We start from the raw sequence: 13,495 nt of genomic DNA, 5'->3' as shown, positions 1-13,495 counted from the left end.
CTACTTGGGAGGCTGAGGCAGGAGGATCACTTGAGCCTAGGAGTTCAAGACTGTACTGTGCTAGGGTCATGCCTGTGATTAGCCACTGCATTCTTGCCTGGGCAACATAGTGATGACCCACCTTAAAAAAAAAAAAAAAAGAGAGAGTCAAGGAGAGTATAGAAAAAAATATAACAGGCCAACCTCACTTCTTTTTTGTTTTGTTTTGTTTTCTTTTTTTGTTTGTTTTTGAGACGGAGTCTCGCTCTGTCCCCCAGGCTAGAGTTCAGTGGCACGATCTCAGCTCACTGCAAGCTCCGCCTCCCAGGTTCATGCCATTCTCCTGCCTCAGTCTCCCATGTAGCTGGGACTACAGGTACCTGCCACCACACCCGGCTAGTTTTTTGTATTTTTAGTAGAGATGGGGTTCCACCGTGTTAGCCAGGATGGTCTCGATCTCCTGACCTCGTGATCCACCCGCCTCAGCCTCCCAAAGTGCTGGGATTACAGGCGTGAGCCACTGCGCCCAGCCCCAACCTCACTTCTTAAAAGAGTTTCAACTTTGGGAGGCCGAGATGGGCAGATCACGAGGTCAGGAGATCGAGACCATCCTGGCTAACACGGTGAAACCCCGTCTCTACTAAAAAATACAAAAAACTAGCCGGGCGAGGTGGCGGGCGCCTGTAGTCCCAGCTACTCGGGAGGCTGAGGCAGGAGAATGGTGTAAACCCGGGAGGCGGAGCTTGCAGTGAGCTGAGATCCGGCCACTGCACTCCAGCCTGGGCGACAGAGCGAGACTCCGTCTCAAAAAAAAAAAAAAAGAAAAAAAAAGAGTTTCAGGCCAGGCACGGTGGCTCACGCCTATAATCCCAGCACTTTGGGAGGTTGAGGTGGGTGGATCATGAGGTCAGGAGATCGAGACCATCCTGGCTAACACGGCGAAACCCCGTCTCTACTAAAAAGACAAAAAATAAGCCGGACGTGGTAGCAGGCGCCTGTAGTCCCAGCTACTGGGGAAGCTGAGGCAGGAGAATTGCTTCAACCTGGGAGGTGGAGCTTGCAGTAAGCCGAGATCATGCCACTGCACTCCAGCCTGGGCAACAGAGCGAGACTCTGTCTCCAAAAAAAAAAAAAGAGGACCACTGTCAACAAGAACGCCTGCACCACGCTCAGCAACATCACACACATGATCCACAAGAACAAATCCTCTCCTCAACCTGCACACAGCTGTCATTCCAGGGCCAGCGCCATCCCGCGAAGCCAGAAGCCTTTGATGAAGAGGAAGGGGACCTGTCCCACCAAGAGCTCCTGAGGCCCCTGCCCCCCAAAAGCAATAGAGTTAGCTGGCTTTAATAAAATACAATAAAATAAAAAAAAGAAACACACCATAGACTGGCAAGGTAAACTGAGAAGCAGAGAGAAGGATGGCAGAAGCGGGGGTGGGGAGGTGACCGATGGACTCAGATGCTCCAGAGACACCAAGTCCTTGGGTCCTCATTCCCATCTACTCTCTTAACAACACTGCGGCAGGGAGGACGGGGATGACTGTCTCTTCCCTGGGAAAGAGAACAGTGGACTCTAAGACGCTGACCAGCTGCCCTGGTCACAGAGCTGCAGACGGGCCCCAAGAACAAGGTGTGAGCTGGTGAGGGGCGCCCACCGCAACACGGCAATCAGGTTCTGCCCCAGAAACCTTGGCTGGTGAGGGGCGCCCACCACAACACAGCAAATCAGGTTCTGCCTCAGAAACCTTGAACTCAGGGTCCAACAAAGTGACTCAAGGGCCCAGACATCCCCAAGAATGCCAGCTCAAGGGGGCTTACTTCTTTTACACAGAAATGAAGACTTCTCGTAGCAGCTCTCGGCGTGCCAGCTGTGGAGGTCGTGGTGCCGCAGGGTGGGGAAATGGAAGCACTGAAGCTGGGCACAGAACACGTTGTCATTCTCAGACATGGCCGAGGCAAAGATGGGGTCTGGGGGCAGGAACACCTCTGAAGAGCCTGTTGGGGAGACAAAAGGTGGGGTTGGACAACATCACGTCAGAGGACAAGTTGTGCAGTCCTCAAGGGGACCATGGCGTCAGACAGGATCATCAACCACAGGGCCTGGGCCACCAAGTGCTGGTGGTCACTGTGGCCAGGTGTTCATTCAGGACTCCCCAACCTCCTGGGAGTCACCCCAGGTGCTGGGCCTGGCAGGAGCCACTCTGTGGGGCCTGCAAGTACCTGGGTAGCAGTGCCAGCCTGAGCACCAAAAGAGGGTGCTGGATCAGGGTTAGTGGGCGGCATTCAAAGTTAGAGCAACAGCATGAATCACAAAGTAATGGACTGTAGCACACTGGATTAAAATGCAAACGGGAATGGGCAGGCGAAAAAGGCAGGAAAGTTCTCCCTTAGGACAGAACACTCAGTCATACACAGAGGAGTCACAAAGTCCACCCGGCACCCATGAGGAAGGCACCGTCAGGCAGCATCGGCACTGGCCGGCACTACCACCAGCTGGCCACAGGCAACACTTAGGAAGCACTGGTTCCCAGGGACCTCTCTCAGCTCAAGGGAAACTGTCACCACTCAGCTCCTGCCTGTCTAAGCCAGGCACAAAGCAGTCAGAAACCATGTACCCTTGCCACAGACAGCGTGAGGGTTGGGGACTGCTAACCTCCAAGCCTCTCTTCTGCAAGGTTCCAGGGGGGCTCTGGCCACACCCAGGGCATGGCACAGCCAGCCCTAGGCCCCACTCTCTCCCCTAGGCCCCACTCTCTCCCCTGCATGGCCCTTCCAGTCTGGGCCGCCAAGATTCCTTGAGGCTTACCCAGCCAGGATCACTGGAAACACAAAGCAACCATTCCAAGAAGCAGAATAATGAAGGCACACCTAGCGCTCTCCCCTCCTAAGAGAGCAGTGCAGCTCACCCCTTCATAAGCCTCCAGCATGCTCACCTGCGTCTTTTGGAGCTCCATTTACACCCAGCATGAAACATGGGGCTCTGCCTCAAAAGAGCCAGTGAGTCTGGAAGCAGGCCTATGCTGTGGGCCTGTGGACGGACAAATGGTGCCCTGCCATGGGCAGGACAGCTCTCAGGAAGCTCTGAGACCTGAAAGACCTGTGCCGGGCCAGCAGGCAGTCACAGCAACAGCTGCACCCCCTTCCCAGAGACACACAGGCCTAGCATCTTGCCTGCCTCATCCGCATGTATCAGACCCACAGCAGGGGAGGAAAGAGGCCCACTGTCTGGAGTTACCTCCCCATACCAACTGAAGCGCTCGTCTCCACTGCTGACAGTGGGTGCCACCATCATCACGCTGTGCACCACCCCACTTTTCTCCAGGCCCCTGAGCCCCTGCACACCCTCCTCATCTCCCACAGATGCCCTCTCACCTAAATAGAGCCCCTCCCCTTTTAAACACTCTTCTCTAGTGGCCTTCTTGTCCCATGGGATGAAAACCAAACGGGTTCCTTCCAATCCTTAACGAACAAAAAATCTTTGGTACTGAAGCTAGTTGCCAGCCCAGAGCTCCTGACCACAACTACAGTACATGACGGCAGACTGAGACCAAGGCCGCAAATGACCTCTCCGGGCAGAGTCCTGGGACCCAGCATCTGCCCCCAAAAGCTGCCTGGACTGGGGCACAGCCAAGTCAGAGAGTGGGGTCAGGCAACCAGCAAAACAGGGTCCATGTGGGACTCCAGGCCAAGGCCCAGTAAGCCACACAGTGCTCCCACCTGGCAGTGAGCTGCATGGGTACCTGTGCAGCACCCCTGCCCAGGGAAGCTGCTGGTGGCTCTGCATCCAGGTGCTGACTGGGGGCTGGTCATGTGGGGACTGCATGCCTACCCGAGGTGCAGCCTTGCAGAGCGGGCAGGTGCTCGTCTTTGGAGCATCCCTGGAAGGGCTCACAGTGACAGCCATGAATGAGGCAGCCTGTGGGGCTGGAGAAGAGGCTGGGGAGTGGTAGGTGATGAGGGTAGTGAGGGAAGGGACTGCTGGCTTTGATGGAACTGTGATTTCTATGAGAAACGAGAGCTGCGAACAAGGGAGCAGAGGTGAAAGGACCCCCGGCAGCTGTATGAGGAACGGTGGGGCTGGGGCCAGGAGACCAGATAGGAGACAATCAGGGGAGGGATGATTGGGTGTCAGGTCCAGTCGGGGCTGCAAGACTGGTGCCAGATGATGAGATCCTGGACGTATTCCAAAGGTGTGAGAGGAGCCAGGAGGTTTCCCTATACTGCACTGGGGATGAGTTCTGCAGATTTTTCTCCAGGGCTTCCCACTTCCTCCTGGAACATCCCCTTACCTCCAACATCCCACTCTTCCTGAAGGACCCTCATCCTGGAGAAAGGCCCTGTGAGCAGAGCCGCCCTGACTACCAGAGTGACTAGGAGCAGTTCCTCGCGCAAAGCCCTCCTCCCAAGCCTCCCTCCAAGACACTTCTCTTCAACCCCTGCCACCCCAGCAGATCCAGTCCTCACCTCGACAGGGTGGCAGCAAGTTTCCAGGTGCCCCCCCCCCCCCGATTTGTCCACACATGAGGTGTGGACAAGGCTCTGACAGTAGCCTTGGGCTGGGCTGTCACCAGCCACCAGAGGACACCCTGCTCCAGAGACTGATACACGAGGGCATCTGAACGTCACCTGATTACCTCTGCCACATCTTCTCCCGCACGTGCAAGCAATCACTGCCACCTCCATGTCTACCCGTGTTCCCCGAGCCTGGAGAACCCTCCCCGGCCCCCCCGGCCCCCATTGTTCCTGTGGTGGGGAGACCTTCACTCACTTTTCTGAGCCCTCAAAGAACTTCCCCTTCCTGTTCGCCACCTCCGCAGCCACAGAGTGAGCCTCCACTCAGGGCCCACCAGGGGCTGTCCAGATCCTCCCGAATGCCCCACCACGGTGGCAGCTGCCCCACTCAGGGGCTGTCTCCCTTCCAGGAACTGCGGCCGACCCCAGCTGACCCCATCCTAGCCCAATGGTCACCTCACCCAGAGGGCAGGGTCTCTACAATGCATCTTCCAGTGGCTGCTAGGCCAGCCTGGCCCCTTCCTCACTGCTGACTGAGGTTTCTAGACGCCAGGTCCCGCAGGCTGGCCTAGGACCACAGCCCTGACTGCTGGCCTCAGAGGGCAGCACCCTACAATCCCTCGTGTATAGCACCAGAGAAAGACAATGGAGACCATGAAGGACTGGCCACAGTCCTTTGGGGGAGAAAAGAAGGCTTCTACTCAGTCACACACCTCCTGACCTCAGCCAACCTGCAACGTGCGTGCTGAGACACCATGGGGGACAAATGAGGGCCAGGCACTGAGCGATCTTACATGAGCAAGTGACACGTGTGGACACATGAAACACATGGTGTTTTCACTTTTATGTTTTAAGGTAAATATCAAGTATGACTCACCAGACAGAAGCCACACTGCTGGTGCTGACGGGAAGGCCCTGGGAGCAGCACGTGGGGCGGTGTGGATGATTCTCCCTAGACAAGGATCTGTATTTTTTCAACCTTTCTGCACAAATGTTACAGAAATCCTGGCCCCATGTCTTCTGGCGGCAGCAGCGGCAGTTCTATCTCCAGGGCATCATGACCTGGTGCTGTCAAACCTGCAGGGTCTTGGCCCCTGGATGGGGCTTACAGGCTGGTGTGGGCCCAGGGGAGCAGCTGGAGAGCGCTCCACCAAGCTGCATAGGAGCCCCGCGGAAACGAGCTCCCAACTTCAAATGTGTGTGCTGGGTGCCGACACATGGGCATAGTCAGCGTCTATGTACCATGGTATCACTCACACCCCAACCCAGAACATATTATACAACACAGAAAAGATGGACAACATGTAGATGAAAGAAACATTTTTCAACATCTTAATGTGAGGCCTTCCCACCATCATTGGCTAATATTCTCAGGTACAGTATTTTCTTAGGGAAGGGTTCAGAATGAATAACAAAAGACTTACATCCACTTCCCATGGTTTTTTGGGTATTTTTTGGGGGGGCCAACCCCTCAGACCCCAATGAGCCCTCTGTTCTGCACCATGTCCCTGGGCAGGAGAAGGGCTGGGCTGGGCTGGACATGCTCTTGTTAGCTTGTTTTATACCCAGTACTGTCTTCACTCTGCAGCTTGCTTTTGGTACGGGAATTTTTAAAACGATGCCACTATGGAGAGAGGAGTGCATACACCCAATCTGCTTTGGTGCTGACCATACCCTGCTGCTTGGCTCCTCTCTGCCCTACCACCCTGGGAGCCCCTCCCCTGCAGACTCCAGGATACTGGCTCCTAAACCACATAACCACAGTCCTACTGCTGCACCTAAGAAAATGAATCTTCCACAAGTCCCCACTCACATTTCTTGAATTGTCCTGTGGAGTTTTTTATAAGCCTCCCAACCCAGGACGCCATCAAGGTTCATGTGCCACATTTGGTTTTATGATTCTTTAATCTCTTTAAACCCAGAACCACTCATGAGGTTGAGCTGCATCAAGGGCCAGTTATCCTGCAGCAGAAAACTTATTTTTACTATTTGTTTTGTGACCACTATTTAAATCCGCTAATAGAGTTCCCGAATCCATTTAACTGGGCACAAGCAGGCAGCAGCACATGGTCACCCCCGCGAAGCTCCAGGATGCTGTGGGGCCCCTTGCACGTTGAGCTGCATGAATAGGGAGCTCTATGCCAGCCGTGGCTGCCAGCACCGACACACATGTTCAATCTTTTTCTAAATTTTACGTTCACTCTCCTGCCTGATGCTCCAATGGAGTCACCGAGCTGCACCTGGCCATTAAATCCCACCCAGGACCCTTGCCATTCTCACACCAAGCATGGGGTCCCGAATCCCCAACTCTGAATGTGCTGTCATCCCACTCAGAATCATGTCCTCTCTTCAACCACCAGTGTGAAGAGGACAAGCTACCAGGAGAATTATGTTCTACAAGGCAAACGTTGACACTGGGGCCTGGAAACCCAGACGCCATTGATTAGTCAACAGCAATCTAAACAATGCACTCATAAAGCCGGGGAATGCAAATGTGGCTGGGACTCTCAGGAGGGCACTGGTGGTCATGAGAACAGGGTGGCACCTGTCCTGAGCAGGAGCGGGACAGCAAGTGTGACCCCAATCTGCTGGGCTCTGCAGCCCCCACCTCTGCTCCTGCCCTGTCCCAGCAGCCAGGCATGGCCCCGTCTCTGTGGGGCCCTCTTCTCTCCAGGGAAGCCGGCCACCCAGGCCTTGACTCTTTTCAACCCTGTCAGAGATACTCAAGACATCAACAGCAAGACTGGGATGTGTTTATGAAAAGAACCCAAATCCTAGCTCAAGCCACAGGCACAAAGCACAGCCCAACACACAGGCCTGACAAGGGGCAAGGTGAGTGAGTGTAGCCCTGGCGGCAGCTGGAGAGGGCACTGCTAGAGTATGCCCAGGAGGAGCTCGCCAGTGCCAGGGCAATGGGACAGGAAGGGCAAGCCAAGTCCCAGCTCCCAACGTAAAGGAAACAGCAGCCATGTTTCCTTTACATCGTCTTGGTATTTCCAAGCAGGCAGCATAACATCTTTGAACACACACATACACACACACTCCCTCTCTCTCTCTCCTCTCTCTCTCCTCCCTCCTCCCTCCCTCTCCCTCTCCCTCTCCCTCTCTCTCATCTTCTTTGTCCTGGCAAGCTTGTCCTCCCCTCTGGCCTGCCAGGGGCATACTCTGCCTGCTCACTTTTATACTCCAAGGTCCTTAACTTCAAAGGGAGGAGGGGACACACACACACACGATCTATTTTAAGTCTATCTGCCTGATAGTTTCCTTCAGGTCTGGATTCTACCTCTGACCTTCTTTGTCCTGGCAAGCTTGTCCTCACCTCCAGCCTGCCAGGGGCATACTCTGCATGCTTATTTTTATACTCCAAGGTCCTTAACTTCAAAGGGAGGAGGGGACAATCTAGAAAGCTGGCCAAAGTGAGATGCAACAGTGGGTTCCAGAGATGACCACAGCCCAATGCAGGGCCTGACCTGCAGGCTGCACTGGCCCCATGACCACAGACCTCCCTGCAACTGGGGCTCACCCTCTCCATGTCCCCTGCACAGCGCCCCTACAGGCCAGGCAGCACTGGGTGAGAGGGAGGAGGGGAGGCCCCAAATCAGGGTGACTCTGCCCAGCTTCAAACACTCCCACACACCACAAGGGCTCACCTTTGAATGCAACCTCCCAGCGACCTTCCAAGGAGCGGTTCCGGCCAGTGATAACATACTGATACCCAACCCACAACCTGCAGGGAACAGAGACAGAGAGAGATCTCAGCGGCAGGAGGGATGCAGCCATCAATGACTGTGTTTTCTGTTTTTTGTTTTGTTTTTTTTTTTTTGAGACCGATCTTGCTCTGTTGCCAGGCTGGAGTGCAGTGGCACGATCTCGGCTCACTGCAACTTCTGACTTCCTGGTTCAAGCAATTCTCCTGCCTCAGCCTCCCAAGTAGCTGGGATTACAGGGGGCCGCCACCACGCCTGGTTAATTTTTGTTTGTTTGTTTGTTTGTTTGTTTTTTAGTAGAGACGGGGTTTCACCATATTGGCCAGGATGGTCTCGATCTCCTGACCTCATATTCCACCCACCTCAGCTTCCCAAAGTGCCGGTATGATTGTTTTTTAATAGCTATACTGACCTCCAAAACACTGAGCTTCTAACATGAGACACTCATGTTACAATGCATTAAAATTCAAAACAAGGAAGTTCACAGGACAGGAAAACTTTTATCTCAGGGAACTCTTGCCAAGACTGTTTCTATGAGCTGAACCGATAAAGCTTTCACAATTTAAGCAAGAACAATCTTATTCTTGGTAGACATGAAACCCCATGAATAAAACTCTGTGACTATGCTAAAACCACAGAACAGGGCACTCCACATGGGTGAGTTTCATGGCATGTGAATTGCATCTCAATAAAGACATAAGCCCCTGCAAATATCCACTACCATGGAGGCTGAAAACACTTGCACGGCTTCCTGCTCAGAGCCAGCCTACTCAGGCCTGCAGCCTGCTCCTGAGTACGCAGGCCTAGCACTGAAGGGACCTTGCACTGGGAGCTGGCTGACCACCATAAGCTCCTGCCTAGTCTGTGCCCCTTGGCTCAGCTATCCAGCCCCAAGCCTGGAGATGCCATCAGCAGGTCTCCCTGAATGGCAGGAGCCCAGGGATGGCACACTCAGCCCTTGGCCTGTGCTGTGCAACCACACGGCTGTCCTCAGAGACGAGGCTGCCCTGCCCTCTGGGCTATGCCCTCTTGCTTCTCCGCTGGACTCACAGGCCTGTCTTCAGGGGTCAGTACAACAACCTGTGAGCCAAGAGTTAGTTTCCGCCCTTTGTAGCTGCAGAAGGAGAAACAACTCCGTCTTGTGATTTGCCAAAGTCACACAGGGCACAACTGTGGAGTCAAAACCCAGCTTAGGTCTTGAAGCGAAGGACCCCTTGCTTTCTCAGGGGGAACCCCCACCTACTGCACACCCCTCACACCAGGCCCAGAAGCCCCACACCAAGCAGCTCTCCCCACACAAGCCAGCACCCCCAGGTCCCCTGCCTGCCCTTAGCAACTGCAGCTGTACAGAGGGGGACCAATGAAAGGGGGACCCCACAGTCCCACAAAGTAGCAGCAGAGTCCAGCCTGCCCCTGCCCCTGCCCCTAGGCCCCTCCACTGATCCCAATGCACACTCCAACCCATGGATCTCCTGGGCTTCCAGTGGGCGAGCTGGTCTTCCCAACCTGCTGTCTGCCAGATGTGCCCCAGGAGAGGAGTTTACTGAGTGGTCAGAGGCCATGTGCTCAGCAGTCATCAGACTCTGACTCCAGGCCCCCCAGGTCCCCAATTCAGGACTCACTTGCGCTGGTCCTTCCAACCAAAGCTCCGCTCCGGCTGGTCCCATTCCTGGGCCAGGACAAAGCGCAGCTCCTGGTCGGTGGAGAAAGTGGCGAGAGAGCCATTCAGGCGCTGGCAGGTCTGCGCGGCATCCCAGTAGTTCTCCCCGCTCAGGTAGACCCTGTAGCAGCTGGCCGTGCCTTCGTAGTGGTGCCACCCTGTCGGGCACTTCCCTAGGAAACATAAAGGACAGAAGGGGAGTTGTCCCCCAAGTTAGGATCCAGCTCCAAAATGGAAATTCTATGTGCTCCATGAGGGACAGGCACACCTTGTAAATCACCCTAGAGAAGTGGGGAAACTGAGGCTCAAGAGGACAAGCTCTGCTTCTGAAACCACATTGCAGAAATGCTCAAGTTTCTCTAAAACAGATTCAATGATACAAGTACATTTGGTGACTCCTCCCACTTCTATAACATCTTTTAATTTATTCACTAGTCAAGATTGGCTGCTGAATTATGTCTTGTAAAGTGGATTTCATCCCCTGGGTTAACAACACAGCACAACACCCATGCAGTTCACTTTGGGCCCTGCTTCCAATGCCCAGCTCTCCTGGCCTCCGCTGCCAGTTAGCCCACTCCCCTCTCTTCCTTTTCTACTTACATGAGCATTTGCAGTGGGGGCTGGCCAACCCTCCACTGTTTTAAAACAGCAGCTCAAAGGATAACAGCTTGGGAGGGCCATGACACTGTGTAACCTGACCCTGCCTCCCACAGGTGAACAAAATAAGGTATGGGCGATGCCACAGCTGACAAAGCTGAGGAGCCAGCCAGCACCTGAGTACCAATGAGTCTGGCCAGCGTCTTCTCACTTTCCCACCCATCACTTCCAACTCCTACACCTACACATGGGAATGCCTGGTAATTTACAGCTCACCCTAGGTAATATCAGTGATCTGTTTTACAGAATCTTTAACCTTCAAATGTTGGGTACCTCATCTTAGTATACTGGAGAAGAGTAACAATTGTTAGCAAAGCCAGTTGTAAAATTAAAAATGCCATTTTTAAAGTGCATCTATGTCTTCTGGCACTAATAAAACTTCTAGAGACGTTATTGCCATGCATTTATTATGTAAGCATGTGTGTGTGTGATGTCTTCACAAAGGCACATAGATTACAGAGAAGGAGGGGCAGCCCTGGCCCCTAAGCATGGCCACAGCTGGACAGCATGATCTGCTCACCGTGAAGGGTACACCTGAGTGTGCAAGGAAGCTATTTAGGTGCAGACAAGGAATCAGAGGGCTGGGCACAGTGGCTCACGCCTGTAATTCCAGCACTTTGGGAGGCTGATGTGGGCAGATTGCTTGAGCTCAGGAGTTTGAGATCAGCCTGGGCAACAGGGAAACCCTCTATCTACCAAAAATACAAAAAAGTAGCCAGGTGTGGTGGGGCACACCTGTAGTCCCAGCTACTCAGGAGGCTGAGGTTGGAGGACCACTTGAGCTCAAAAGGCAGAGGCTGCCTGCAGTGAGCCAAAAGTGTGCCACTGCACTCCAGCCTGGGTGACAGAGTGAGACCTTGTCTCAAAAAAAAAAAAAAGAAAAAAAATAAAAAATAAAAAATAAAAATCCCCACGGCATCAGCTCTCGAGAAGGTGTGGTGCACATTCATTGCGTATTTCCTGGGTGCCACACCAATGCATGCAGCCTGACCACATTCCCCACAGGTGGCTCTGCACCGTCTCCATGGAAAGGTGAGGATGCCGAGGCAGGCAGAGGCCAGGCCCCTATTTCATGCAAGGTGAGAGGAAGTCCTGTAGGGAGAGAAGCTGGTTGGAGCATGGAGGGAAGAAGACCTCCCAGGAGGAGAGCCAGCTGGCTTGGGCATGGAGGGAGGAAGTGCTCCTGTGCACTGACTCATCTTCTTTATGTTCGGAACTTGGTGGAGTTGCTTACTACCCAGGCAGAAGTGCTGTCTGTTCAAAACTGAACAGACAGGCAAGCGGAAGGAAGAACACGGAGCCAAGCATCAGGACCCCCTGGGGCTGCACTGTGAACTGCCCCTTCCCTACAGGCATCCTCTCAGTCTCAGTGTCCTCACACACCAAGCCTGTGCACCACACTTCCACTGTGGAGATCCCTTCGGGCTGTGGGCACAGGCTGGGGACAATGTGCATCACCAGGACATTTGTTCAGCCCTGCTTCAGCTGCACGGACATGCATGACCACCTGGAAACACCTGGCCCCACTCTGGGCACCCAAGATTGGTAAGGGTTCTGCCAGAAGCCTATCTGGTCACCTCTGAGGTACTCCCCAGTGCTAAGAGTCTGGGGGCTGAGGAGTAACACAAGCAGACAGGCCCAAGGCAGGGGCTTGGTCCTGCCTGGCCCACAGCTGCTGCTCAGCGTACCTGGGCACCTCACGCCTGAGCAGGTCTGCTCAGGGCCATTTCAGTGGTGGCTTTTCCTTCCCTCAACCTTCCTTGATGATCTTACACCCCTTTAAAATTTCAATGTCATAGGTAATTTATTAAATAACTAATCATCTTTAAAATTTTTCTTAAAATGGCCGGGAACAGTGTGGCTCATGCCTGTAATCCCAGCACTTTAGGAGGCTGGGGTGGGTGGATCATCTCAGGTCAGGAGTTCAAGACCAACCTGGTCAACATGGTGAAACCCTGTCTCTACTAAAAATACAAAAATTAGGCCGGGCGCGGTGGCTCAAGCCTGTAATCCCAGCACTTTGGGAGGCCGAGACGGGCGGATCACGAGGTCAGGAGATCGAGACCATCCTGGCTAACACTGTGAAACCCCGTCTCTACTAAAAAAATACAAAAAACTAGCCGGGCGAGGTGGCGGGCGCCTGTAGTCCCAGCTACTCGGGAGGCTGAGGCAGGAGAATGGCGTGAACCCGGGAGGCGGAGCTTGCAGTGAGCTGAGATCCGGCCACTGCACTCCAGCCCGGGCGACAGAGCGAGACTCCGTCTCAAAAAAAAAAAAAAAAAAAAAAATACAAAAATTAGCCAGGCATGGTGGCACGTGCCTCTAATCCCAGCTACTCGAGAGGCTGAGACAGGAGAATCACTTAACCTGGAAGGCGAAGGTTTCAGTAAGCTGAGATTGAGCCACTGCACTCAAGCCTGGGTGACAAGAGCGAGACTCCGTCTCAAAAATCAATCAATCAATCAATCAGGAGTCAAGCCTTCCCATTCTATCAGCTGTACCTAAACTCAGAGCTGGTTTCCCCATTTAAAAAAGGGAATAATACAACTTTGGAATTTCCAAGGGCCAGTGCCTTCTGGCCCTGAAAGGCAGTCACTTTGTGAGAACAAGCAGCCTGGTTTCAGAGCCAGCTGACTTCCCAGGGCCTTGAGTGACATACCACCACTCCAGAGCTGGGTGACTGCGGGTGGGTCATCATGCAGCCTCATTCATTCCCCCCACTGGCCTCCAAGGGCTGTTTTGAGAAACCCCTCATGCAGCACAGTAGCGCTGGAGAGGCAGGGGTCCTGTCAGGCTTGCACTCCCCAGTGTCCCAGTCAGGGCAGGTCTGCAACTTACTGCTGAAGCGAACGGGCTGCGCCACATTCACTGCATGGAAGTGCGTAGGCTCGCCTCCTCGGGCCCGCCCCTGCCGCGGATCCACAGCCTCCTTCCCATGGTGAGGACGCGCCTCCCCCGTCACTTCTGAAAGCAAA

The 13,495-nt window shown here is 53.9% G+C and overlaps 1 protein-coding gene across 6 annotated transcripts in view; it reads right to left on the bottom strand.

The window, feature by feature from the left end:
- Window positions 1-13,495, bottom strand: part of DGCR2 (DiGeorge syndrome critical region gene 2) — an 87,074-nt gene that overhangs the window by 18,533 nt on the left and 55,046 nt on the right. For 3 of the 6 annotated variants that reach the window (XR_004442329.1, XM_033232984.1, XM_033232982.1), the window contains 4 exons: window positions 13,359-13,484; window positions 9,826-10,045; window positions 8,147-8,223; window positions 1,803-1,979 (listed from right to left, as the gene is read on the bottom strand). Coding sequence is in view for 5 of the 6 variants with exons in the window: in XM_033232984.1 (XP_033088875.1) it covers window positions 1,803-1,979; window positions 8,147-8,223; window positions 9,826-10,045; window positions 13,359-13,484 (600 nt within the window). In the remaining variant the exon portion in view is untranslated. The remainder of the gene's footprint in view (window positions 1-1,802; window positions 1,980-8,146; window positions 8,224-9,825; window positions 10,046-13,358; window positions 13,485-13,495) is intronic. The other 3 variants (XM_033232985.1, XM_033232983.1, XM_033232986.1) reach the window with 2 other exon arrangements.

This window comes from Trachypithecus francoisi, unplaced genomic scaffold (assembly GCF_009764315.1).
Source record: "Trachypithecus francoisi isolate TF-2019V2 unplaced genomic scaffold, Tfra_2.0 Lachesis_group14, whole genome shotgun sequence".
In the NCBI taxonomy this organism is placed as follows: Eukaryota; Metazoa; Chordata; class Mammalia; order Primates; family Cercopithecidae; genus Trachypithecus; species Trachypithecus francoisi.
The sequence above is the reverse complement of the archived record's forward strand: the minus strand, read 5'-3'. Positions and strand labels throughout refer to the sequence as shown.